The 27,933-nt window shown below is 41.1% G+C and overlaps 2 protein-coding genes across 3 annotated transcripts in view; both read left to right on the top strand.

Moving 5' to 3' along the window:
• The window catches only part of LOC119127745 (gastrula zinc finger protein XlCGF8.2DB-like), a 235,055-nt gene that overhangs the window by 81,143 nt on the left and 125,979 nt on the right, over positions 1 to 27,933 (top strand). The gene's annotated exons all lie outside the window — the stretch shown is intronic.
• On the top strand, positions 594 to 27,933 carry si:dkey-91m11.5 (PH_BCR_vertebrate and RhoGAP_Bcr domain-containing protein). 2 transcript variants are annotated; one of them, XM_037259798.1, is made up of 23 exons: positions 594 to 2,222; positions 14,115 to 14,284; positions 15,222 to 15,326; positions 15,491 to 15,676; positions 16,671 to 16,778; positions 16,951 to 17,011; positions 17,092 to 17,144; positions 17,226 to 17,366; positions 19,782 to 19,903; positions 20,047 to 20,212; positions 20,481 to 20,600; positions 20,742 to 20,817; positions 20,900 to 21,004; positions 21,094 to 21,168; positions 21,422 to 21,519; positions 21,680 to 21,811; positions 24,115 to 24,174; positions 24,332 to 24,441; positions 24,657 to 24,796; positions 25,006 to 25,140; positions 25,218 to 25,323; positions 26,607 to 26,769; positions 26,845 to 27,933. In XM_037259798.1, exons 1-23 carry the CDS (start codon positions 917 to 919, stop codon positions 26,932 to 26,934), a joined length of 3,828 nt encoding a protein of 1,275 aa, XP_037115693.1. In that variant the 5' UTR covers positions 594 to 916; the 3' UTR covers positions 26,935 to 27,933. The 2 variants fall into 2 exon arrangements, with proteins under 2 accessions (XP_037115693.1, XP_037115694.1); XM_037259799.1 differs by lacking the exons at positions 594 to 2,222; positions 14,115 to 14,284; positions 15,222 to 15,326; ... (11 more) ...; positions 21,422 to 21,519; positions 21,680 to 21,811 and adding an exon at positions 22,715 to 23,360.

Raw genomic sequence — 27,933 nt, 5'->3', positions numbered from 1 at the left:
GTCGGTAGCCAATCGGATGGAAGCTTCAAAATACTTTTAATGCGCATAATGTATTCAATAAACCTCGCAAATAAAAACAAACCATATGCAATCCGTACACTATACATATAGTATACAATAGATAACTGAGACTTCTGCATATTGTTGAGGTAGTCATTGAACACTCGTGCTGTTTCCCTCTGAACTCTTAAACCGTCAGGTGGCGATGTTGGAGATTTCTTTTCTTTTTTTTTTCTTTTTGGAAAGATAAGCTTTAAAATTGCAACACAATGACCTTTGGAGTACCAAGAGTAATCTGCATGATGTGATGTTGTTTCCAAATCACTCGGAAAACTTTGGAAAGGGGTTATGGGAGAGAAAGGTTAGGTGAAAAGTTACTTTTTCGACCTCGACTGATATAACAAAGGCCAAAACAACAGTCTTTTCCTCTGCCACATTGCTTAAAAACTCGCGTGGTGTTTTAACTGTTTTCTATAACGGTCTTATTTGTTAAGAAAACTAACTTTAGCATTCTCGTCTTTTTTTAACGTGATGCGTGATTTGTACACGGTGCAGCAATCACACACGGATGCCCCGCCTCTTCTGCTGTGGTTGTTCTCGGACGAGGAGCCAAAACACTAGCGTTGCCAGTCAGTCTGACAGTAAATGCAGAAGACAGAGCCTCTCGAGAATGAACGAAAGCAAGAGCACAAGGACAACGATAAATGTTTTTGGACTTGGATTTTACCAGTGATTTTTTTTGGGTGGAGTGCATGAGTCTGTAAGTAAAGACTGAGAAGATTTTCTCAATTGCAAAGTGGAGCCAGAAAATTTCCGCTCTTTTCACAGGATCATGGAGATTATAGAACATACAAAATTTGCTTCACATTTTGTTTTCGTGGATTTTTCTTGTGAATAGAATTTGTCTAGATTAACAATGGTCGAACCAGTCGGATTTATGGAGGCTTGGAAAGCCCAGTTTCCTAATTCTGATCCACCATGCATGGAGCTGAACTCAATGGGAGATATTGAACAGGAGCTGGACAAATGCAAGACATCCATCAAACACTTGGAGAAGGAAGTAAACAAAGAACGCTTTAGGATGATTTACCTGCAGACTCTTCTTGCAAAAGAAAGGAAGTCTTATGATGGACAGCGATGGGGATTTAAAAAGATTCCTCAGGCAAGTGATGAACACCTTCACAAAGAGGAAGTATCTGTAGTGCAGCCACAGACAGCACCTGGCAAGACAGATAAGTGGGCACCATATTCAGAGATTGTGGGTGCAAAACAGAAGGGCGGAGATACACCTGTTGTGCGCCAAGAGTCCGACATTACCGAATTTCCAGTGGGGCCGGGTTCAGTGGCGGCTCTGAGATCCAACTTTGAGCGCATTAGGAGAGCCAACTCAAACACAGCTGGAGATTGCAGAGGGTTGTCTGCGATGGGAGGACCAGAGAAACCTTTCTACGTGAATATGGAATACCATTATGAACGAGGACTGGTCAAAGTTAACGACAGGGAAGTGTCAGACAAGATCAGCACGCTTGGCTGTCAGGCCATGCAGATGGAACGCAAGAGGTCTCTTCATTCCGTACCAGGGAACCTGTCCGCCACCACAGGGGACTTAAACAAGTGTGTTCAGCGGGGTGGATCCACCGAGGGGAACTACAGTTATAATGGGTCATATGCCGAACCAGAGGTCACCTATCGCTCCCTGAAAGACAGCGTGATCCATTCCACAGAAGGAAAATCGGAGACACAGTCTGAGTGTCAACCATACACCAGCGTGTATGTCGGGGGAATGATGGCTGAGGGGGACACTCGAGTGATCCACATTAGAGACCACAGCATAGAGGAGAACACGCATCTAACATGGCCTCGGCGCTCCTGTTCCCCCGGCAGCTTTGATGACGACGGAGGAGGAGGAGGATACACTCCAGACTGCAGCTCCAATGAAAACTTGACATCCAGCGAAGAGGACTTCTCCTCAGGCCCATCCAGCCATGTTTCCCCCAGTCCCACAACCTATCCAATGTTCAGGGACAAAAGCCGCTCACCTTCCCAGCAATCGTTTGATAGCAGCAGCCCACCCACACCTCTCACCCAAAAGCGTCAGAAGGAGCAGGTGGGGGTTACTGAGCAGATCAGAGTACATAAAGCAGGCCAACCTTGGCCCAGTGATGGGGAGTCCACCACATCAAGCAGGACCTCCCATGACAACAGTGTTCAAGGCGATCTGGGTAAGTGTGGTCCTGGCATACCCTCTTTTTTTTTTTTTTTTTAAACAAAGAGTAAGTGTTTATAAATTGGATTTGTGATTGACCTTTTACTGGGAAATATTATGGTTAATTTAGTGTTCAATGTGGACCATTTGATACCTTCTCATTAGACAGTGGACCCACGTGATTCCTCTCACATATGATAGCAGTCAACATTTTTCATGGAATATAATAAATCACATTTTCGACAGAGGCATTTTTTTCATGTTATTGTGTTTTTGGCTTCACATATTACACAAATTTTATTCATTTCTTTTCTATGAACGTGATTTCTTTTATTGTTAATTGTAAATCAACATAAACAAATTCAACATTCTCCATACAATATGCAATATGAAAGACGTCAATTGGACTGTCCATTTGTTTCTTTGCTACAACTTTGTAGAAATGTTCTTACATTATTACTACTACTACTAAAAATAGGATTTGTTTTGCATAAAAATGTGATTTTTATCAGGATTTCGTCCCCCTTGTTGATAGAAAAAGCAAATAGCATTGACAAATTATAAACAAGTTTTGCTTTCTGGGGTTTTCCTTTTGAGATTTGCTTTATATCTCCTGTTAACAAACAAGCTTTGAAAAATCTATTCCCTCAGCATTAAGTTTCAAACACTTTGCAAGATATAAATGGGGCACCGTGTTTTTGACAATGTTTAGCGTGATTGACTCTGTGACTGCCTTCCACTGGGCTCCTTATTTGTTATAAACAAAACAATGCCAAAATTATTCTGCTCAAGTTGTCCGGAGGAATTAAACTAAAATGGATTACTTGATATACTCTATTACTCACCCTGCTTTAAGTAGTAATCATAAATAATAATGGCAACAAGAAAATCACCCTTTTTTTTTTAGTTACTTTGTTTTTTATCACAAACAGTACTTAGGGGAACAGACTGAAACAAAATTACACATCATGTGTTGGTTGAATCTGTGCCAAATGTCAATTAACCAAATGATTACCAATTCACTTTCTGCTTCTAGTATCCATGATAGTAGGTGCAGCAACTAACCCTTGCCCCGGGCCCGGTAGGAGGGGAATAGAGCCACTGGCAAGAATGTTAAGATAAAGTACTAAAGTACACACCTAGTGTTGACAAAATGACAATAAAGTTCTGTCTAAGTCTAAGTCTAAGTCTAAAGAGTACACTAACGTTGCACAAGTGTTCTACTAATCTGTTTAATGAAATCACAGCCCAGCACACTAACTCCAAACCAAAATGTTTTCTGGCCAATCATAACCTTTATTTTTAACACATGATGAGTTTAACCTGCAGAAATATAATAAGATGACTGATGTGTCCTACAAAAACTAGGCTAGAAATAATGGAATGCATTTTCTTCACACAATAATGAGCAGTAAAAAAAAAACAAATCTCCCCAAAGCTTGGTAATGAATGTTAATTCTTTGCAGATTTAATCAGCTTTTGCTAAACACAACACAATGCAGGAAAATAATTTTTACTTGGTTATGCCTTGCAAAAAAGGTGACGTGCTTGATACATGCTTGATCACTAATGGAGATAATGTTTTATTTTTTTTTGCTGACCTCCACGCTTTTCGTCCCCCCTGCTTGTGGCCCACTGAGTGCTAGAATGTGGTCACAGGAAGACTACGACAGAGGCAGCTCCTGCCCCCGGGCTTCCCACTCACTTCGGCCTTGTCCACTCTGAGTGTTTTATGTGTCAGCGCACATCAGTGTTGTTGTCCTTGGTGCCGAGTAATTAACCTAAAAGCGGTTTGTCTAGCGTGATAAATTTAGGGAGTCTCTTTTGTCACGGGAGGTGGGGAGAGAAAAGACTTGACTACTCACTCAAAATAGAGGATTGAACGACTTAAAAACATGTCACACGGCTTCCAATCGAAATGCTGCCCATCAGTGTTTCCTGTTGTTGTGTGAACACAATAGCTTAATCTGTCTTGACATGGTAACAATATAACACCGTTAAGAGGGATAAGCAGAGTGGTTAGGCCAATTTGGGAATGTCGGGAGTCAGGAGATAGTTAAGGACTTCCGTTGTGGTGTTTCTGCAATTCCCCATATATCAGGGTCGAAGCCAGACATCCTGCAAAGACGGATTGGGATCCAGGAAAGTGTTTGCCTCTGCCCCTTAAAAATCATCCAATGTGAGTTGGATTAGGCAGATGCACAGAATGTGTTGTTATGTAAGGTGATTCAGTCCAAAGCTCTTTGACACAAAGCATGTGACAAACAGCCCGATCGTGCATGACGTAATCGTCATGAAGTGTATGTTAGCATGCCTCAGGGATGACTGCAATGTAGAATCCATCAATGTGTGTCTGTCTTCACTCGCATTTGTCAGTCAGTGCTGTAAACACAAATAATTAATTTTACAATGGCAAGTTAGTTGAAATGATTTGTAAGATGTAAAGTAATCTAATCTTGCACACGGAGGAAACATTGGGTCAGTCGAGTCCAGATTTGGTCTTATCCAGGTGGCAAAATTAAATGTAAAATACCTGTAACGGTGCTTTTATTTTGAAAGTGTTTTTTTTTTTTTCTTTAATCATAAAATGCAACTCTGACTTAAGGGAGTAATATGAGGGTTGTCTTGTGTGTTTGTATAGAGTTCGCTTATGTGGGTGGGACAAGCGTGCATGAGGAAGAGCGCTTTGTTTGAAAGCAATGGCTTGTGTCCTCATGTTAGCAACATTATTTCTTGCATGAGAGGAAATTTGTCATCAGAATGATTTGATTTGTAGTTGGTACTCGAAAAAAGTAAAAAATTGCTGCACATGCTAAATGTGTTTATGTTGTTTGGTGTAATACAGTACATGCACATACTGTATTAACGAAACTGTATGCTAGTAATTTTTGTTAAGGTGATCTTCATTGGTCCTACAGTGGGGAAATGTGCAATTATTTCTCTCTCCAAACAAAACTTAATTTTTAGAGATAATGTCCATTTTTGGGTTATGATCAAGTGATCAACATGACTGGGCAAGATTTTATGACTTTACTTACAACTTGGTTGAACTAAGTAAGGACTTTGCTTGCCTTGCTTAAACCTTGACTTGACTTAACTTGCTTGATTTTTCCCCCCCCCCCTATTACTTGGTAATAGTCCATACATGCTGCACCACGCCATGCTTCTTATTAGTCACTCAGGGATGATAAAACAATTGTGATCCCTCACCAGTCAGCTGCAGTAACTGAGACTTGAAGATTACTTGAGATTCACTTGTACACGTGAATTACTCCCACATCTGTCAGATTGTACGGACGACAACTGAATTTAGCGTGATGGAGTGGCCCTCAAAAACCATTCCAGTTTCACACATGGCCCCATGAAAAGAAAAAAAAAAAGAACTGTTCATCTGTAATTGCATGTTCCTAATGGCACCATGTGGCTTGTGTACCACCTCAGCTGGAAAACGGGCTTTTACAGCAATACCTTCATTTAGCAGCATGTTTTCCTTTCGAAAATTGTCGCCTGCAAGTCGGAGCAGCCTCCATGACATCACTGACGACGTTGCCTGTGCTGTTTTTATTAGCATTTCGTAAAAGGGCTCACCTCCCTACCTTTTCTAAGCATGTTCTGCTACATTGAGTGTTTTTTCTAATCTTGCAGAGGTGATGTTGGACTTTTGAGTGCTTTATTTGTCTGAAAACAATTTCTAGGCGAGCTACAGTATAACTTCATACAGTGTGCTTTATTCACTGTAAGATGCAGCTATACAGCTAGAGGAAAGTTGTGACTTGTAACTCAACTACACCTTAATTGACACTTACTATTGAATATCTTGGCGCTACTAGCTCGGTGGGTAGGGTTAGGGGTTGACCAGAGGAGACTAAGTGCTGACATAGTAGCACAGCTGTTTCATGTCAGCCTTGTATAATGAATTACCAGATGTCTGGATTCACTTTGTGATGTTGTAATATTATTTGTGCACACGTTGCTTGATTAAGATTTGGGCAGGAGGTTGGTGTGGGCACATTTACAATAAACTGGCCTTTGTTGTGGTGAGGGACTTGCAGAGAGCAGTCACAGAGCTTTACTGTTGCTCTTAATTATTGTGGTTAAAATGTATGACACCCTGCAAAAAAGCATTGCTACCTTGATCTCGTTGTTGTAAAGACTCTTTTTATCTTGCTTAGTTGAGCATGATGTAAGTATTAGATTTGCCTGCTTGAGGCTGTCAAGGGTTTATTGTGGAACATACATCGGCCATGCTTTTTATTAGTCACTCAGGGATGATGAAACAATTGTGGTCTGTCGCCTGCATTGCTGTGTAACCTTGTCACACCTCTCTGGGCTTTCCCAGCTTTTCTTTTTTTGTTGTTATCTCCTACTTTCTGGTTAACTGGGGCAATTGTTCTTCCAGGGTATAGATGGAGTTTCTGATTAGCTATGGGCCCTTTAAGGAGGCCAGCTCACTGGTGGCTCATTTTTGCCATAATTCATCATCATGACTCTTAAATATGGGTGACAAAAGCCTTATGGATGGCGGCTTGAAGAAACGTCTCGGTGTGTGGACTTTTTTTCAGGGTTGAAGTAAAATAGTGAGTGGTTGTTGGTCAATTCTGATTGCTATGGGGCAAACACTCCCATTTGTGCAGTTGTGTGTTAATATACTGTACAGTATCTTATTTGCCTCTGCCAAGTACAAATGTGCTATTGTTTGCTGTTGCTTTGTTAATTGCTGGGATTATAATCGATTTCCATGAGAATTTGTGGATGGGTAGCATATGAACAAAAAAACGTAACAAAAAACGATTAACAGCCACGATTAATAACAGTGTGTCATTGCCATTCCAACAACTAATTGCGATTTGGATATTTGTGATACTGTGGAATAATTGGAACTGCAACTGACGATGAGTCTGACGTCAGCTATGTAGCAGAGGAAGCCCCACATCTATTTCCGGAGTGACCGGAGTTCTTTATAAGTGACACAGAGGATGAAGATTTTGATGGATCTAATGATTTGGAATGACACAGATGGTTTGATAAACTTGTTATTTATGTTATAGTTATTTGAATAACTGTTAATATGATATGTCAGGCACGTTTTCAGTTCCTCATTTATGTCTTGATGTAACGTTAGCATACCGTACCGTTCAGCCTGTTGTTGCCTATGTTATTGGTGTTGAATTTTGTCAAATAAATTTCCCCCAAAAATGCTACCTATACTCCGATACGACTTGTATATGTTTTTTTTTATTCTTTATTATGCATTTTATGGCTGGTGCGACTTATACTCCAGAGCGACTTATAGTCCAGAAAATACAGTACAATTGTTATACAGTAAATATGTAACTCATCCAAGCCATTCTTCACCGTGCAGGAAATCAGAATGCTGCTAAAATTATGACCACTGTTGTCATTTTTGCCAGTTTCTTTTTTGGAAAAATATTTTCCAGAGGATTTGGAAAAGACACAAATGATGCAAAATTGACAACGCCACAGAGAAGACAACAGTCGCAGCTATCGCTTGCTCGCTACCTGTACCAAATTCCACATGTGCGCATAGAACAAAAGCACTGCCTACGTTTCCTGTTTTATTATGATTTTTTGATCACTCTAAGGACTAGTCAGAGGCTGTAGGCATCCTGGCCGCACAGCTCTGGTCTAGAGGGTGGCACAAGTATTTGCTGCATCAGCCAGTTTTAGACCTATTCTTATTTCCTGTCAAATGCACTGTCATTACTATTTGAGGTCCCTCTAAATAGCCCAGACAGACCTATCATTGTACCAGGTCACCAGCACCTTACGTGTAGTGGTGGTCATGAAAACTAAAGAATGCAGCCTCTCCCTTTCCTAGAGTAAACGTTGGCGTACCGGAGGAAGTGCCCGTCGCAGTAAGTAAGATACACCTGTTCCTTTGTGCAGCGTGTAGTGCACAGTAGTCAAAAACTGGCAGGCCTTCACGACAGCAGGTCCGGCATCGCCAGCTGCTCTCAAAGAAATTCCATGAATAGGCTCCTTGTGCCGCCTTATCTGGGAACTTGTAGAAAAGAATTAAGTCAGGTTGTGGTCCTAAGCCAGCTCAGTGCTTCTTAGCTCACTCAGTTTGCTTGTTTATTCAAACACTTTGCCGTAGATAATTGCAAAAAATCTTTGGCATGTTTATGAGCTTGTGGACCCAAGTCCCCTGGCTCAGTGGTCCTTCCTCGTGCTCCGCCTCAGCGTCTGTGGTCCTGCAGTCTCAGCGCCCCTCCTTGGTCACACTCAAAGGGCCCTCTGTGCTGTTGGCTGCTGGCAGGCAAGTACCAATGGAATGTCTCAGCTGCTCGCAGGGTGTGGGGGGCAACGGATAATGAAATCTTAAGTGTGGTATGAGTTCACCTCTCTCACGACAGCCTGACCTGTGGCACTTGTTGCATTACTAGTCAATACAGTTTGTTTTAGACGCTGTTTGGTGTGAGGAAACGGGGAAACGAGTGCATGCAAAACAAGCAAAGGCAAACTCTTCATTTGTTCAGAACTAACAACTAAACTACCGTATTTTCCGGACTATAAGGTGCACCGGACTATAAGGCGCACCTTCAATGAATGGCCCATTTCAAAACTGTGTCCTTATATAAGGCGCACCGGACTATAAGGCGCACCATTAATGCATTATGTCAGATTTTTAATCCAAATCAAATCATTCTCCATTTTATCTTTTTTATTTCAACTTCAGACGCAACAAATTACTTTATATTCACAAAATAATGATCGATAATCTTTTTGATTCATGATTCATAGTCTTCAGTGGGCCACTTATGATTGATTTCATGACACAATGCTTCGGGCCAGTTTAAATTTAGGAATTTGGTCCATATATAAGGCGCACCTGACTATAAGGCGCACTGTCGGCTTTTGAGAAAATTTTCGGTTTTTAGGTGCGCCTTATAGTCCGTAAAATACGGTAATGAAAAACTAGCAAAAAAGTGCGCAATAAATCAGATGGAATAGTCAAAACAAATGTATTTATGTTGCCCTTAATCACAGAAGAGTATCAAACAAGTCCACAATTGACAAATAAATTCCTTCCTTTCTCGGGCTCAATAACACTGTTATATCTACTTTTGTGGTTCAGTTACCATGAGCAAACTATCATATATTTATTAAGAAGATTGTTTGCTAATTCTGTTAATTGTCTTTTTAACATACATTTTTATTCAATGGGACCTCTGACGAAAACATGTATTTTAGTTTAGTTGAGGACTCCAAGTTGTCTATAAATGTGAATAAAATGGAAACCATTACAGGATGTACGCAAACTCTTAGCTAGGAGTGGCGACTCTTATAACTTATAAAAAAAATAGGTACTAAATGGAAAGGTGACTGTATTTCAATACATTTTTTCCCTTTCAAAACTAACTCAGCGTCTTTATTGGTAAGTTAATGTGGCATTAAGCCTCTTGGTGTACTTGGTAGCGTTCCCCAAGGGAACCCTACCAGGTTGCATTTACTATAATATAAACATTAATTTGCTCTTGCCCAAAAAAAACACACTCATACCCAGCGTGTGTTTTCCTACAATGTTTTCACAAATTGGAATTACTGGGTTTAATTATTTGTCTTATGCAGCACATTTCAGGCAGTGGTCTCACCACTGCGCTATTTCTACGCACTAATTAGTAGGTGCGCTGGGCAGAGCGGCCTAGTTCTAACCGATACTGTTCACTGACTGACTGGCACTAATTTTAGGCTGGCCTATACAGTACAGCAGTAGAGTGGCGTTTGCGGGTGGCCCTCGCTGTTTCCCGAGGCCATGTGGCTAAAAAGCCTCATACTGACGTATTGATGTTTTGGCTAATATTGTAAGTTTGCCACAGCACATTGGGGACTATTGCATTTGCGGAACCTCCAGCTGGAGGACGTTGTCGGTACACTCCAATTAGTTTCTGTCAGATTCCATTTTACTACCCTTGGCATTGCACAGCTTGTAAAAAAAAGTTCATCTTTCATGTCTTCTCAGACTGGTCATGTCTCATATAATGATTCAAGTGACATAAACAGTTGTACAGCGTTGCTAATTCTGATGGCCTTTGCTAGCCTGGCCCTGGATAGACACACAATTCACTTTTCATCTGTTTGCAAGGTCACAACAGAAAGATTGGAAAACTGTGAATCTTCAAAAATTTCATTCCCAATCTTGTGTAGAGCATATCTTCATATATGCTCAGAGGATTTACTACAAAAGAGATCTGTCTGGTTGTAGGTCAACATTGCTTAGCCAACATCATGTTGTTTTTCAGGTTACAAAAATAGTCAAATAAGGCACTCTTTTTTTCCCCCCCTCCATTGCTTCAAGGCACCATTAATGATCAACCATAAATTCCACATAATCTGCAGAATTTTTAAACAATCCATCCATTCATTTTCTCCTCCGCCTGTCTTCATTTGGGTTGTGAGTGAGCTGATCAACTGAAGCTTAACCCAGTTGACAGTTCGGCCCAAATGGACGGTTACCAATTGCAGGGCACATTAAAACAACAACAGTCATGTACACTTTGCTACATTCACACCTATAGTCAATTTAGAGTCTTCAATTAAACTAAAACTCATCGTTTAGCAATGTGGGGAAAAAGCAGGAATGCCTGGAAAGAAAAAAAAAACACTCAAGCTCAGGGCAAATACATGGGAGGAATGGAACTGAGATCTATCTGTACCTTGGCACTCTTGAGGCAAAAGTCTAATCTCTGGTGCACCATGCGGCACTTTTTAATGAACAATGAGGAAATTATGACGTCTAGTCCTGATAAATATCCATAAAAACAACCACAGTGTTATATGCTGACAAAGATTTCAAATATTTTTTGCTCTTTTGTATTGATTACAGGCGGCTCGGTGGCGCACTGGGTAGCACGTCCGCCTCACAGTTAGGAGGGTGCGGGTTCGATTCCACCTCCGGCCCTCCCTGTGTGGAGTTTGCATGTTCTCCCCGGGCCCGCGTGGGTTTTCTCCGGGCACTCCGGTTTCCTCCCACATCCCAAAAACATGCTTGGTAGGCTGATTGAGCGCTCCAAATTGTCCCTAGGTGTGAGTGCGAGTGCGAATGGTTGTTTGTCTCTGTGTGCCCTGCGATTGGCTGGCAACCGGTTCAGGGTGTCCCCCGCCTACTGCCCGATGACGCTGGGATAGGCTCCAGCACGCCCGCGACCCCCGTGGGGACTAAGCGGTACAGAAGATGGATGGATGGATGGATGTATTGATTACTCAGACAAGCAAATGAGCAGACGAGCAAATTGTTTGAACGTATCCACTTCCTGTCAGCCATTTTGAAATTGACATTATCATTGGATGCAATGGCGAAGCTAGGATTTTTTTCTCCTTGGTGGGGCTATGGGGTCACATTTGATTTTTTACATATACACACACACACGCACACACACGTGTGTATATATACACTTCCATCCAAAAAAGCTGATTGCACTTTTTTTTTTTTCTTCTCAGTTTGAACTCAACAATGTGTAGCAAGATGTCTGCATCTTTGTCAGCAGCAATTTCACTTTCAATCCAAACGCTGAAAGACTGTGAAACTGAATCTCTGATTTTGTAACAGTCTCAGATGTACATCTGTCACTGGCCGCTGCCGTAGTTTATCTCCATGGATTAGGATTAGGGATTTCACTGTTTTTGCTTTGTCATCAATAGCCTAAACTGAAATACCACCTTTCATTCCTTTTTTTCCACATTCTTAAGAAAACAAACCTGTTTCCTAATGACCGATAAACTTCCAGAAAGGGGAGTGGAAACTTGGGTTTCTGATATAGCCTTGAAGATTTATTTCTGGCGTACTCAAGGAGGAAGTGTGGGAAAATCAGCAATGTCCCGGAATAATTTGAAGCAAATTGCAGTCCTATGAAATTCTTGAAAAACATCAAATTACAGAGTTCAGGCAAAGCCCGAAGCAAATACAGCTTCACTCTGATCCACAGCTGGTCGGATCAGCGCTTATGTAAGGTCATTAGAGCGTATTTATTACAGCTTTATTGCATGGTTGAAACTATTATGAGCTGCTTTAGGAAGAGACAGGGAAGACCTGTCTGTCCAGCTGCAGGATGTTTTGTGATCCTGTCACTGCTGACCCTGCTAAAATTGCCCAATATAGACTAGCATAAATGCTCACTGCAAAGATCAACACAAAAAAAAAACAGCAAAGGTATTTTGTATTTTTTAAGTAGGGGAGTGGAATCTGGGAAATGTTTTTCTTCCGCGTAATATCTGATACACATCAATCAGCATTGAGATTTGTAATGTTAGCCAATATTTTTTACAGATTAAAAACAAAATTCCTCAGGCATGAATAATTTTATGTGTTAAGTAATAGATAAGCCTTCTCTCATTTGGAAAGGTTCACAAAGAGCAAAAGATAGGTAAATTACAATAAAAAAAAAAGATGGCAGAAAGGTTTTAGGGGAAACAAAACTGAACTACTACGATGTGCAATTTGGACTACAACGTGGATGAAATGATTGAGACGGACAAAGTTTTTTTATGCTGGGGATCAAAGTTAGCTGTACTGTAAATGTTGTACTTGATAGAACACGTTACAGGAGTGCAGCCTGTTTATTCAAAGATGACCTTGCGCAGAAGGCCTGTTTCCGCTTTAATGTTGACTTGCCCGGACACTTCCTCAGTTGCAATTCTTGTTATCCTGACTGCAAATAAAATCCTTTTTTGTCTGATTTCTCACAATGTCACATTAGAATGATCCGGAAGTTTTTAGAAATGACCCTTTTAAACCTCAGTTTGGGGATGATTGAATATCTAAATGTCTCCTCTTACTTAGTGTGGAAGAGATGCTTCTTGCCTCTGAAGCTGCTGAGAGGATGTGTTATTCATCCATTGGCAGAGCTGATGTATAATCTTGCTGGAACACAGAGTGGCCTTTCACACAGGACTTCCCCTGTGTACTAAAGCGAGCTGCTTGGCCGGTACTCATCTCTTCCTCAAACACTCAATACATGTCTCTCCCTCTCAATTGGGTTTGCTCTGTTTGTTGAAGTCCTTTGTCACATTGTCTCTGTAGCTGCCACTGCGCTCGATTTCCCCGTTCTCTCCAGGGTGACTCAGCTTTGTCCTCTCTAACTTTCTGGAATCCTCTCTTTCCTGTTTTTACGATTTTTTTTTTTAATTAACTTCCCTTTACAAACCTCTTTGCTGGATGCATGCTTAGACTTTTTTTCTTTGCTTCTTGGGATCCCCTCATAGAGACATTAGCTAATCTTGATCATTCAGTGATGGCGACTTGATGACTCGGAGACGGCTGTCAGTGATTACAGAAAAGCAATGTCTGTTGAGCTTTTTTCGGGTGTCCCACAAATGGGAAATCACATTTGAGACACGTTTTTCTTCCAGGTGATCACTGTCAGCCTGTTCTTTATTTTAAAGTTGCACCCTGAAGACCATTGCAACCCTATACTGTACATAGTTTGGATTCGGTAGCTCTTGAGCTGATGAAGTAATCGACGCCCGGGCAACCGAGATCATTGTGTGTTTATCCACTATCCGCAAGCTCTCAGTGCCTGGCACAGGCTTTGGGTAGATTTGTGCTGGGCACAGGGTTGTGGAAGGTTAAAGAGGTGACATTACCAAGCCAAAGCACTTCAAGTACAGTACCTTCCATCATCATGAGACATGGTTTGACTGTTTTGGTTACCATGTTCAGAAAAATGAGAAGGATATTTCAGTATTTGGGTTCTCTCCATTCTGGAGTGGGTTTTCTCTGGACACTACTACAGTAAATTGCCGATAAGTGTGAATGTGAATGAGACTGGAATCTTCAGTTGCATTTTCATGTTATGGCTAATGTATAGAGTACATTATTTATACCCCATCACTTATTTGCTTTTGATGAGAAATTACATGGCTTACATTTGTGTTTTGTTTCTGACAGATAACGAGGCCCCGCCGTCATTTACGTATGACTTGGAACACTCGGAAGAGCAATCTTGTCACGATGCTCTGTCCCTCACTGGCTCTCCTTCTTCATCACCACAGCTGCGTCCCAAAAGTCGTTGTAGCCGAGACACACAATCATCTTGTTCCTTGGAGTCGACGCTGTCGGTAAAGTTAATGTTAATTTTGTATAACTGTTGCTTCTGTAGAAGTGCCATTTGCTGCCTTTAAATGTGGGTGAAGTACAGTACCTTATAATACCAAATGAGGCCGATATAGAATCCTTGTGTGGAGTTTGCATGGTCCCCCCGTGTCTGCGTGGGTATTCCCCGGGAACTCCGGTTTCTTCCCACATCCCAAAAACATGCATGGTAGGCCGATTGAGCACTCCAAATTGCCCATAGGTGTGAGTGCGAGTGCGGACGGTTGTTTGTCTCTGTGTGCCCTGCGATTGGCTGACAACCGGTTCAGGGTGTCCCCCGCCTACAGACCAAGGACGGCTGGGATAGGCTCCAGTACGCCAGCAATCCCCGTGGAGACAAAGCGGTACAGAAAATGGATGGATGTACAGTGATCCCTCGCTACTTCGCGTTTCGTTTATCGCGGCTTCACTACATTTCCAAATTAAAAAAATGATGCAACCCAGGCATTGTTTAACTGGCTTTGGGACAGGCCATGTGTATTAAGGCACTGATGTTAAGAGACCCCACTCCTCTTCTTTTTTCTGTTTTCATCCTATGTGTGTGTTATTATTCTCTTCTGCTGTGTACTCTTGGTGGTCATCAACACCAATGGAAGGAATGTAATTGGTGTAACTGTAGCTCCAACATGATAGCCTGAGCTGAGATGACTGATGTCTTTGACCTGTTGAAATAATAAGACAAACACATTTATCTTCTGGAAGATACCGTTAGTGTCTGACTAAGCCCCAGTGGAATGTAAACCTCCTACAGAGTGTAATTAAATATGCTGTGTAATTGATCTTACAACAATATTTGTAGCCACATGTGTGCGGTCAGCTCATAACACCACACATCCGTCAACAGGAGACTTGCTTTATCCCAAAATGACTGTTTTCTCTCGGTCACGTCCATGTTTGTGTCAGGTTGAGCTGGATCAGGAAAAAGGGGTGGAGATGCGGAAGTGGGTTCTGTCCGGAATCCTGGCCAGTGAGGAGACCTACCTCAGCCACCTAGAAGCACTATTGATTGTATGTACTTGTACCTTTTCCCTTTACTGTAAACTGTTGACTTCAGTTCAATGTGTGGCCGGCACATGTATTTGTTAATCCTTCTTTAATCTCTGAATGACAAATGATTTGAATTTAAAACTCTTGTTTGTTTACAGTTTACATTTGTTTTTTGATCTTTAAAGCCCATGAAACCGCTAAGGGCCGCCGCCACAACATCGCAACCAATGCTGACCATCCAGCAGATCGAGACAATTTTCTTTAAAGTGCCAGAGCTCCATGAGATCCATAAAGACTTCTATGATGCTTTGCTTCCTCGTGTTCAAGACTGGAGTTACCAGCAATGTGTGGGAGACCTCTTCCAGAAACTGGTATGATCTAATTTGGTAATTTGCCAATTTTGCTTCGGAACGACTCTATTTTAAAGTCAAGATTTAAAAGATAACCATAAACGTAAACTATCCGTCATCGAATAGGAAAATAGTCAAGTCAAACATGTTCGGGCACATTATCTAAAACCTGTTTTTCTCCTTCTTGTAATTTAACATGCATGCAGTTGAAATAGAAAACAATGCAATCTGGAAGTTAATTTTGAAGAACAGTTGACTTTGCGCTTCCTCTGAATAAAACAATGGGAATGAGAATGGCATTCCTTCTCGCTTAACAAAACTGAGCCCTTCCATGGAATAAGGTTGCGTATGTTTTGAAATGCACACGTGACTCGACTGCCTGGGGCCATCTCTCAGCCCCATAAAAGCATCGTCTCACCATATGACACGCAATAAAGGAGAACATAAGGTTCTATAGGAGGATGCTGGATAAGAACTTGTTTGGTGTTGTCGCAAGATGAAAAACATTCATACATGGTTTAAATATAGACGCGGAACAAATCCCTGAGTCTCCCTCACTTGCTTTGCTTTTTTCTTGCCAAATCAAGCTAGCATGTTCTGACATGGGAAATTACCAGTGGTTGTCATCTATCTGGTTTGAGAGGAAAGTCAAGTTTTGTAATGCATGCTTTGTAATTGAATTCTCCCCCTAATCCTGTTTACCCTAAATTTACTTTGTTACTTCGTTGCTTGTCTGCCTCACACACCGTTTGACAAAGGTCGACAGCGCTACCCGAACCCTGATCAAGGCAACACATTAAACACTGTCAATTGATTCTCTTGCTTTGATCAGTGACCTCTGATCATCATCATCATCCAAGATTTTATTTTAACCATAGCTTCCTGGAAGACAAGGCTGTAAATTAGAAGCTGCTGACTACATCAATCCTTGCAGTGATTATTAAAGAGCAAGGTTTTTTGTTACCTGGAGTATTTGCTTAGTTCAAACTATTTGGATTCTCCTCATGTCCCGCAGGCCAGCCAACTCGGAGTGTACCGGGCCTTTGTGGATAACTATAAGGTTGCTGTGGCGACAGCAGACAAATGCTGCCAGGCAAACACACAGTTTGCACAGATATCTGAGGTATGCAGCAACACTACATACAGCAGTCGAGCGTTTGATGCGGTGCAGCTGCCCAGGACAAGTGATGACGGAGCACTTTTTTGCAGAAAAGAGCCACAAAGCTATTTGTGGTGTTTTAATTGCGCAATGCTATGGGACACTTGCTAATGTTGTAATTGTGTCTTCCTGACAGAACCTCAAGGTCAAAGGCACAAAGGACAACAAAGACCAGTCAGCAAAGAAATCCCTAGAAAGTGAGTACTGAATAAAATGACCGGCACCCACAGATGGTGTTTGAGTCATAACCACTTTTAAGCCGAATTTTTCTCGACAGCTCTTCTCTACAAGCCTGTAGACCGGGTCACCCGCAGCACGCTCGTTCTGCATGTAAGTCAACTTGTGGAGTGGTAATGCAGATGGTTGTGGGCATGCACTTTGCTACTAAAATTTGGTTTGTTTTTGTTTCAGGACTTACTGAAGCATACGCCGTCCAGCCACCCTGACTATCCGTTGCTACAGGATGCCCTGCGCATCTCGCAGAACTTTCTCTCCAGCATTAATGAAGAAATCACCCCACGCAGACAGTCAATGACAGTTAAGAAGGGAGAGGTCAGTTTATCACTTAACATAATAATAAAGGTAATCTAAAGGTAACTTTGAAAATGAAAAATGAAGATTTAATAGCGAGCTGCGGGCAGGCGGTAGAGGAGCCTGCTCTGCTCCTCGACAGTGGACGAGTATGATGCCACGCTGGCTAATAACTACGTTAAAGCTTTTTTTTAATTTGATCCTAAAATGGTTTACCTTGTCTGGAATTCAGTGGAGCATTTCAGTCACCAATACAATCCTAGTGGATTAATTAAAAGGACTTTCACTGCTTATGGTTATTGTGCAAAACAAAAGTTGGTGACCATAACGGCTCCTCCTGCTGCTTCTTTTTCTTGGGCATCGTCATCTTCTCTCTTCTATTATGACCAAGAAGAATTGCCGACAGAAGTAGTCATGGCAACATAGGCAACTTACTTTCGCTTTGAACAATAACATCAACGAAGAGTGCATTAATCCACATCAATTGCACTTTTGGCTAACAATTACAGTTAAAGTAAGATACCAAATTTGAACAAAAATTTAAACATAGATATTTGCCGATGTTTCATCGTCCTTGTCCTGCTGTCAGTGACTAAGGTCTCCCCTACTCTTGAACGCAACTGTCTACTCTGTGGCTCAACTGACTGACTCAATGGCACATTTGAATAGTTTCCGAATTAAACTTTGTTCAAAAGTGCCGTTCGGTTATTCTGAGTGCACCAAAAACAGAGGCCCCGCTGTAGGTACTCCAAACGAGGACGCGGTGCCCTCCAATGGGAAATGTTCAAGCAAGAGCTGTTGCAGAACACATTGCGGGAATGAATGGATGGATGTGAGATTTTTTTTAAATGCTTTGAGCACCATGGTGTAGATAAGCATGATGAGTTTACCATTCCAACTCTGGATAAATAAATAAATTATGAAGTCATTCTTATATACGTACCTATTGGCCACAATATTAGGCACGTCCACTCGTCCACAAATGAATTCTCACATACTAACTATATCAGAAAGATGCTCAGCAATATTCATATATACTACTTCATGGTCATGTAGTATCGATTTCATGCTGCTTGTTTGATTTTGATTTGTGGGAAAACCTTACAAATACTACTTGTTCACACAGCTTGCTACTTTTCCAAATTAAATGAGTGGAATATATTCCACTGACGCAAACGCCTACCCCTGACACCTGCTCTATTTTTTATTTAGCTGACTTTCCTGCACGCGCCCCTTGTATGAATCAAGCTAGACTTCTAAAACTCTCAACTGTAAACATAACATGGAAAATACTCTTAGCAATAGGCACACCTTAAAAGGACTACACAGCCACTTTTGTAGCTCTGTCAAAATTATTTAGCGCAGTGCTAAATGTTGAATTTGTAGCTTGTTAGGGAAAATGACCTTACAGTATTCAAGATTGCATCATCTTTTTGGCAGTAACATGGCAAAACATAAGGTGTTTGCAAGCTCGAATAAAAGGTGGCCACTGAGTCATCTCTGCCTTTCTGCTTTAGTTGTGTAGGAAGTGGAGCAAAAGGAAGTGTGTGACTAAGCAGTGCAAACACAGGAGGTGAGGGGGTCTTGTGTTGCAAACGAGGAAGGCTTGTTGATTAGCTTAGCAAAGAGTTCCCTCCCATCCTTCCCGGCTGCCCTGTCACGTTTGTGCCCCGTAATCAACCTGGACCAGGTCTCATCATTGTACACCAGCCCAATGTCCTGAGTGTGTAGCACCTTAACCCTGCTTGCTGGAAGCCAGCAGAGTTGAAAGTACGCATTGAATACTCAATGTCATTGTAGCCATTGATTGAAAACCAGCAGCTGGTTTTTCCATTGGATTATTGAGCAGTTGCCCTCCCTTTGAGTCATCAACGCAATAAACGGATGTCATCCCACAACATTTGGAAACCGGGACAGAGCCAGACATAGATTGGAGTGCTTCTCGTCATGCATGGATTTCCTTCTTTCTTTTCAGGCCGCAGTCACTCACACGGGGCAGTGTCACAATGTAAACAACCTCCACCCAGAGGTCAAAGTGCCGAGAGCTAACAGCCGTATATTTCTCAAACAAGAAGAGTAGGCTCTAATTTTAAGATTCAGTGCCCCACTAGAGCCAACAATATTTTTGTGTCTAAATAAGTACTTGTGAAATAAATTGTCTACATAGTTTCAAACCGTCCACGAACTGTAGTCTTGCTTTGGTTTGCCTGTCTTACCTCATGTCCCTGATTTTTCGGAGAGGATTGGAATTGAAATGGTAATTTTCAAAAATCCTTTCAAATTATTGTAAGTTTTGATTTTCTTTATATGGAGGAATTTAGTATCCTTCATTTTATCAGTAGTGGCAGACAGATGTAAAGGTATTCATTCAATTATGAAGTCCCACTACTTGTTGTAACTTGTGTAGCTTTCGTAACAGTAGCTTCTTGTTGGTAGAATCGCCAGCTTCTGAGGGACCGCTTCGTGGTGGAGCTAGTTGAAGGTTCCAGGAAACTCCGTCATGTCTTCCTCTTTACTGACCTGCTGCTCTGCACCAAGCTGAAGAAACAGGCTGCAGGGTGAGTGAGTCCGACTCAATACTTTGCCTGTAACTGTAACCACTGGTTTGTATATTTAAAATAAATCTAAAATGAGTGTTCAAATTCAGGTTCAATTTGTAAAAATATCTGTATTACTGCATTTGTATTCTGTTTGTTCACAGGAAAGGCCAACAGTATGACTGCAAGTGGTACATTCCTCTAGCCGATTTAACCTTTCAGACCATTGAGGACTGCGAGTCGACCCCTATCCCTCTAGTCCAGGACGAGGAAATTGACGCCATGAAGATCAAACTGTCCCAGATTAAGAATGAGATCCAACAAGAAAAGGTAATGATTCCCAGAGAAAGACGTGGACATGACTTTAGGAGCACAAGGTTCAAGAGCAGGTCTGCTTTCATACACTGCCTTAAGTGCTATTGAGCACAACATGGAGCCCTCTCAGTCATAATTCTTCTCCATGCATATGCCTTTGTATGAATGTTAACTAAGGTATACTCGAAGCATTGATCGCACTTTAGATGGTAGTAATTTGATCACGCACCAATTGTTAAAAGCAATAACCCCTGGCTTACCCCTGGCTTTTGTTTATCTGTAGAGAACCACCAAAGGACCCAAGGTGATGGAGCGACTGAGGAAGAGGTTATCAGAGCAGGAGTCTCTGCTTCTTCTCATGTCACCCAACATGGCTTTCAGAGTGGCCAACAGGAATGGCAAGGTCCAAAATCACTGTCAAACAAATTAATCCCTTGTGTTTTAGCTGAAGTATCGTTGTAATCGCTTTATGCTGCCCTCTGCTGTTGAGAGCTTGTCATTGCGGTATTTAACCACAATCATCAAGTCCCTTTGTGCCATTCAGGGTTTCACATTTCTGATCTCGTCAGACTACGAACGTGCTGAATGGAGGGAGATTATTCGCGAACACCAGAAGAAATGCAAGTTATCAAATCACAATATAAGATGAAGCCATAGCCTATTTGTGCCTGATGTAAATGTGTTTGAACATTTGCCTCATAGGCTTCAAGAGCTTCTCTCTGACATCTGTCGAGCTACAGATGCTTACTAACTCATGTGTGAAACTCCAGACTGTCCACACTATTCCAGTGACCACAAACAAAGAGGGTGAGGTCCACAAGTAGTTGAATTTGTCGTAACCATCTAAAACATACTTGCAGACTTTTAACGAAAACTCACTTTTGATCCCGACACAGATGACGAATCGCCAGGATTGTACGGCTTTTTGAATGTCATTGTACACTCTGCATCGGGTCTCAAACAAACCTTAAGTGAGTGCCGCCGTCTCCTGTTTTTGACTTTATTAGGTCCACTAATGCGATGTAATTTTTCATGCAGTAATTTCTTCTGTGTCACTGAGACTGTCAGATGGAAGAACAGCTGCAGGGGGGAGGGATTAGTTACTTTTGCTTCTCATTGTTTGCTTAAACAAGACATTTATTGAAATTATACTAATAGAATTAAAATGGAGATTTGCAGGAGTGTTGCATCTCTAATGCCTCTATTTGGGCTTGTATCCATCAGACCTTTACTGCTCTCTGGAGGTGGATTCCTTTGGCTATTTTGTCAACAAAGCCAAAACGCGTGTGTACAGAGACTCTACTGAGCCCAGCTGGAACGAGGTGAGAACTTTACAGAGGAAAACACTTCTTGGCAGACGGCTTTTCCATTTCACGCTAATTTGTCATGCACCAAGTGTGTTGCATTCCATATGTATTGTGTGTGTGCATGGTTTGGCAACATATGGATTTTGACCGGGTTGTCCTCTTATTTCCATGCAAGGAGTTTGAGATTGAGTTGGAGGGCTCCCAGACTCTGAGGCTGCTCTGCTATGAGAAGTCTTGTAGCAAAGCCAAGCAGAGCAAAGAAGATGGCGAGATGACAGACAAGATTATGGTCAAAGGACAGATTAAGGTACTGTATGTTGCTTCAAATGGAAAGCAACATGAATTTTACAACAACATCCAGACCCAAATAGTTAAATTCTTTGAGTGCTGTAAATTCTTGTTAAGATAAAAGTTGGCCAGCCTTTATCTCTCGATGTAAGCAATACAAATGGGGCCAAGTAAATTTATAATTGTCATAAAAAGAACAAATTATATATATTTTTTCCCCCGAATTAATTCTGTAAACTAATAAGAGAGAAAATACATGCATTATTGAATCCCAAATGTCCAGTTTAACTAATGTTTAACTAACGTTATGGATTATACAAAAAACCTTTTCTTTTACCCTTTATTTATTGCAATAACATCCCTATTTTTGTCCCATTTTTGTCTAATCACGCTGGTGGGACACTTTTTTTTTTGCTGTTCATAAAGAAGTGAGGTGTGTGTTAGCTCATGGGTCACGTCGGCTTGACCTCTGATAGAGTGTTGTGACAGAGGGTGGTGGATTAGACTTTGGATTGACCAAATGTAGCTGTTAGCGTTAGTCCAGAGTATGTCAAAGGGAGGAAGACACACAAAGCAGTCTTTGATAAACCAGTGAAAAGATTTCCCTGCTGCTGCAGAGAAGGGTTAAAACACTTCAGAGCGCTGAGGTGAGAAAAAGAAAACGCCATGACTAAAATATACCCATTCACTCAAATGGAGCTCAAAATGTGGCTGGAGTAAAAAAAAAAAAAAAAAAAGTGCTTTACTGTGAATTGTACCCTGCAGCACCCCCATGACACAAGTGAGGACAGTACCTGTAAAGGTCAAGTGTCAAAGGTGCAGACTTTAAATGTACTACATCTCAATGACAAACTAGTTTTGCCAAAGGTTTAATGATGAGCTTGTGGGACTATCATTGCCACTACATAGTCAAAATCAACATTCAGCGTGAGCGTTATTTATCAATATTGAAACAAGGTGCCAGAAAACGGAATAATTGCTTTTTCACATATATAATTAATCAGTGGACAGTCATTCTGTTTAGTTTATTGCCAAAGTGGCATTCAGTACTTGCGGCAGTGAGAAGTAACAGCAGGCGTGAGCACGTCGATAATGAGGGTAGGAGGGGATTCTCGGGAGTTAATCCCTCAAATCCAACAGTAAAGTAGAACAACACAAAGGCAGCGTGGTCAGCAGGCTGCATGGCTTTGTTGCGTTCTCGGACTCCTGCTGGAATAAGCGTGTATTTAGAGAGTTTGAGAAGAATTTGCCAGCAATTCATTGATGAGGATTTTCAAGATTGTCCAAGGCAAAGGAGTCAGTGGATGTGCGTTGGGCCAAGATGGAGCTATGGTTGTTGTTAGTGTCTCTTTGTCTTTAGAGCAGGCTTGTTGTTGTTTCTTGTCGTTCTGCCCTTCCTTCGTTAAAGGGACGTTTTAGAAAGGATGAGTGAGTGTAATTCCAGTGAGGATGGAGTGTGTGAGACAATCAATGCGTTGGAGGAAGAGCTTGACATGGCTCCCGGGAAATCCCCAAGTACGGGGGCCCGTCTTTGGGACAGAGTTCGTAGCAGTCTGCTAAGACCAAAGGTAAATAAATATACAGAAAGAAGTCTCAAGAGGGTCAAAGAGTATCAAATCAGATTTTATTTCATTAAGTGGTACATATTTTGCACTTGTGAAATTGGATTTGGTCTTTGAAAAATGTTTTTTTTTAAGAATGATAGTCTTTACAAAACCCCAAAAGTAGTTTATTGTGTTAAAAAAAATCATCTGCCATGTGGTTCTGATTCACTGTTTTTCAGCCAGATGTTCAAAAATTGTCACTTTCAATTTGAATTTGAAAAAGCAATGTTGACTTTTGAAGAGAACACTAGGGCGTCCATTGTCATTTAGCTAGCTATAGCATACGAAATAAGAATATTTCCTCCTACAGTTGATATTCTCTTTATTGTTGACAGTGAAAATAACTTGAAGTAACATTTTGCACACTGTTTACAATACAGTGATCCCTCGCTACTTAGCGTTTTGTTTATCGCGGCTTCACTACATCGCGGATTTTTTTTTTCCAAATTAAAAAAACATTTAAAAGTCAAAATAAAACTTCTAAATTGAGGAAACATGCGTCTAACCTTTAGGACAATGTAGTATTGCGCCAAATGTTCGTTTACATTCCTTTAGAAGTCCGTTTCGCGAATTAGCATCTTTCCGCTAACTCATTAGCCTGCCCAGTACTTCTTGTTGGTGACCGTACTTAGCGGATTTCACTTATCGCGGGTGGTTTTTGGAACCAATTATCCGCGATAAACAAGGGATTATTGTATATGCATTATTTTTTTTACAGTTGGATCCCCAGAACTTGCAAAACAAAGACTGGCAGAGGACGGTCATTGCTATGAATGGGGTGAGTAAGGCAAGAGGAGCAGAAATAATACAAAAACGTACAACTGCCACATGAACGTTATTGCTACCACAGTCGTGCCGCATTCGGAATCTGACATCAGACTTCTTACGCTAATTTAAGAGTGTGTTCCTCTCCCTTCTCTATTCTGCTGTTTCAGGTGGAGGTCAAGCTTTCCATGAAGTTCACCAGCAGAGAGTTCAGTCTCAAGCGCATGCCTTCGCGGAAACAGTCTGGCGTGTTTGGGGTGAAAATTAATGTCGTAACAAAGTGAGTTGATCGCACGCCACGCATTTCGGTAAAGGAGTTAATAACGTGCCGAAGTCGAGGGTGGAATGAACAGTTGAGGCTGAATCAAACTGTTTGATCTTGCGTTGATACACTTAATGTTAGTCAGTCTCTTAGGTTTGTTGACTTCTCGTACCTACTTACTGGTTTGCTGATTGTAGACTGGACTTTGCTGTTGTTTCCACATATTTTACTAGACGGGAGCGCTCCAAGGTTCCCCTGATTGTGAGACAGTGTGTTGAAGAGATCGAGCGACGAGGGATGGAGGAAGTGGGCATCTACAGAGTGTCTGGTGTCGCAACTGACATCCAAGCTCTTAAGGCCGCCTTTGATTCGAGTGAGTTTCAGCCTGACTTGAACGGAAGCCATCGCCATGATTGCTCATTTGATGGGGGAATCATTACATCTTCATCTCGCACATTTTTTTACTCTTTTCAAGTTGAGATGCATGTATTTAGTGACACGTGTTTTCCTGCACTGGTGAAGAAACTTTTCCTTTCAAAGCTGCTGAAATCACCGATCGATCTTATGTTCTCCTCCTGACAGACAACAAAGACGTGTCTGTGATGATGAGGGACATGGACGTGAACGCCATCGCCGGCACGCTGAAGTTGTATTTCCGCGAGCTACCTGAGCCTCTTTTCACTGACGAGTTGTACCCCAACTTTTCCGGAGGCATTGGTCAGTCACAAATCCAACTTGATGTGGATATTTTTCTGTACATCTTCTCTAATCCACAATAATGTGTCGCCATACAGCGCTTTCTGACAGCGTGGCCAAGGAGAGCTGCATGCTCAACCTACTGCTGTCTCTGCCAGAGCCCAATCTGGTCACCTTTCTCTTTCTACTTGACCACCTGAAAAGGTAAAACACGCTTGTCATGTTCTATGTCAGGGGTGGGCACATCTCCATTCTTTAATCAGGCTCTCAGAGGCTTTCGATATGGTGTCACCAACATGGTCACCAGCTCTAACCACCACATAGGTAGCCCGTGGGCCTTTTCTAAATTTAGCTCACCAGTCATGGGACATATTGATGTGCTTGATATACTTTTCAATGGTCACCAAAACAGCGTCAAAATCCATTAAATGAGATAAAGCGCCGCAGTCACCTCAGTTCTTGTTCCAGTCAGTGGGTGCATAATCCATACACCATCACGTTTTGTTAACGTCACCTAGTCCCCTCTCCAAGTAGGCAAGGAACGGTTGAGAGAGGAGAAGCGGCAGTAAAACGGGCCTTCAAAGAGTTTAACGAAATGCGAGAGTGTAAAAACTACTGCAAGTGTTAATTCAAGTTTGAAACATTCGGACTGAAATAAATGCTCCAATTTCCTCAGTGAATTGCAGAGAACTGAAGCCCGAATAGAGAATGCTCTTGATTAGAACCAGCAGACTTCTTTTGACTTCATTGACATTATAAATCTTATTAATTATTGAGATGATACTAATTAAAAGAAATTTGAGTAAATGTGTTGTTCTAGAAAAGTGTATCCAATTGGCAACCCTTCATATTATTCAGTACCCAAAATGTATTGTAGCTGTCAGATATAAAAAGTTTCGTGATTGATTTGGATTCTCAAGTAGCCATAGAAGTTGGTATTATTTGTTGAATTAATGTAGCCTTTTCCTACCTAAAATCAGTCAGATAAAATGCATTTATTGACGTTATATTTATTTTTATTCAGTTATCTCAGTACTCAGTATAATTGGTTAATCAATTCATAATAATAATAATGTAATCAGTTTATTGATAAGATATAAAGATTTTATTTGGATCTTATTAAAATTGAGTTTTACTGAACTATTGGTTCATGTATTCTGATTGAATTAATTATAAATGAAAAATAAAATAATATAGACTTGTTTTAGTATTGTGCCTAATTAACCCTTTGAGACTCTTGTGATTAAGGGTGATACAAATAAACTTGACTTGACTGGAATTTCATTAGTTTTAAAATGATAGGATATAAAAAAAGAGTGAATTATTTAAATATTTATCCCAATTTCACATTTTTTCATGCATATTTTAATTTTTTTTTTAACATATGCAAACATCTGGCCCAATTATCCGTTTTTAAAAAAAAAAACCTGCCATGTGCTCAACCAACACAAATATGAAATCTCCAACTTTCTCTCCTGTACTGATAGGGTGGCTGAAAATGAGGGCTTCAACAAGATGTCTCTGCACAACCTGGCTACTGTTTTTGGTCCCACTTTGCTTCGACCGTCTGAGAAAGACAGCAAAATCACAATTAACAGTTCACAGCCGATCTCCATGAATGACAGCTGGTCTCTGGAGGTCATGGCTCAGGTTCGAACTTGGCAGCACAGAGTAAAACCTCGACTGCCGGTTAATGTTTGTTCACTTGTTCCTTTGTCTTCTCAGGTGCAAGTTCTACTCTACTTTCTTCAGCTTGAAGGCATTCCAACACCTGATAGCAAACGACAGAGCCTTCTCTTTTCTAGCGAAGTATAACAGGATTTCTTTTACATGATAAAAGCGGTGTTCAGAACGAGAAATGGATTATGCGCGAATTCGCCACTAGATGGCGGAATCACCTCATCAGTCATAAAGCGCAAGCTTTCAGATGCTTAGTTTGGATGAACATGAGAGCGTCAACCTGCTGGTTTACTATCGCCTAGAAGGTATATGCACAAATTGTATCTTGACAAATTGTATCTTTTCCAACACGTTTTATAATTCAGTAACGTTTTTTTGATGCCGTTTGCTGCCCGTCATCGTGCACAATAGTCGTATGTTCACAGAGGTGAATTTGTTACATTTGTCATTGTTTTAAGCATTTGTCACTGGCGACTGTGGATTGTTGGAATATAAATCGATCAAGGTTTTCATGTCTACTCTCAGTGTTGCTTGTGCCACAGGTTTATTTTGTGTTTACACAGAGACGGAAATTTGCAGTTTGATTCCAACATGCAGGCATGTTGACCTGAAATAAACTGGAAGGTTTTAGTATTATGTGTAAAACATCAGTGTTTTGGTGGCATCTACACCGCCCCTAGTAGAAATATTTTTCATGTTTTCATTAAATGTCAGCATTTTTTTTAAAAGTTCCTTCATATTTTGTCCCTATTTTTTTGTTAGTTACCATTCCGTTTGATTTATGTAACTAGAGTTGCTATTTTGGTGTTTTTAATTGCATTCCTTCTTTGGGATCCTCCCTTTAACTTGCAGTCGTTATGAGAGCAACTTAATGGGTTCCCTTAATTGACCCATTTTCCACACTCCTGGGGTATTAACAGGTTTATCACCCTCCTGCAGTATTCATTTAAATATGTGTGGAAATACAACAGTGGACTTACTTTCCAAATCATTGCAAGTATTGAAATGCTTGTTAACACAAACTGAAACACTTTATTCTTGTGATTTGTGTGTAATACACCATTGCTTCTGGTAAACACTGACCAAATCTGTTATGTATGATTTCTATAAATAAAAACTTACTTGACAACCAAA

Source organism: Syngnathus acus, chromosome 9 (assembly GCF_901709675.1).
Source record: "Syngnathus acus chromosome 9, fSynAcu1.2, whole genome shotgun sequence".
Classification (NCBI taxonomy): Eukaryota; Metazoa; Chordata; class Actinopteri; order Syngnathiformes; family Syngnathidae; genus Syngnathus; species Syngnathus acus.
Note: the sequence above shows the minus strand (reverse complement) of the source record. Positions and strands in the feature narration are given on the sequence as shown.

Bases quoted from the DNA above. Each gene is read 5' to 3' on its own strand.
- si:dkey-91m11.5 (XM_037259798.1), top strand. From the start codon at position 917: ATGGTCGAACCAGTCGGATTTATGGAGGCTTGGAAAGCCCAGTTTCCT. The intron at 2,223-14,114 runs GTAAGTGTGGTC...TGTTTCTGACAG, and splicing joins CAGTGTTCAAGGCGATCTGG to ATAACGAGGCCCCGCCGTCA. The intron at 21,169-21,421 runs GTGAGTGCCGCC...TGTATCCATCAG, and splicing joins GGGTCTCAAACAAACCTTAA to ACCTTTACTGCTCTCTGGAG.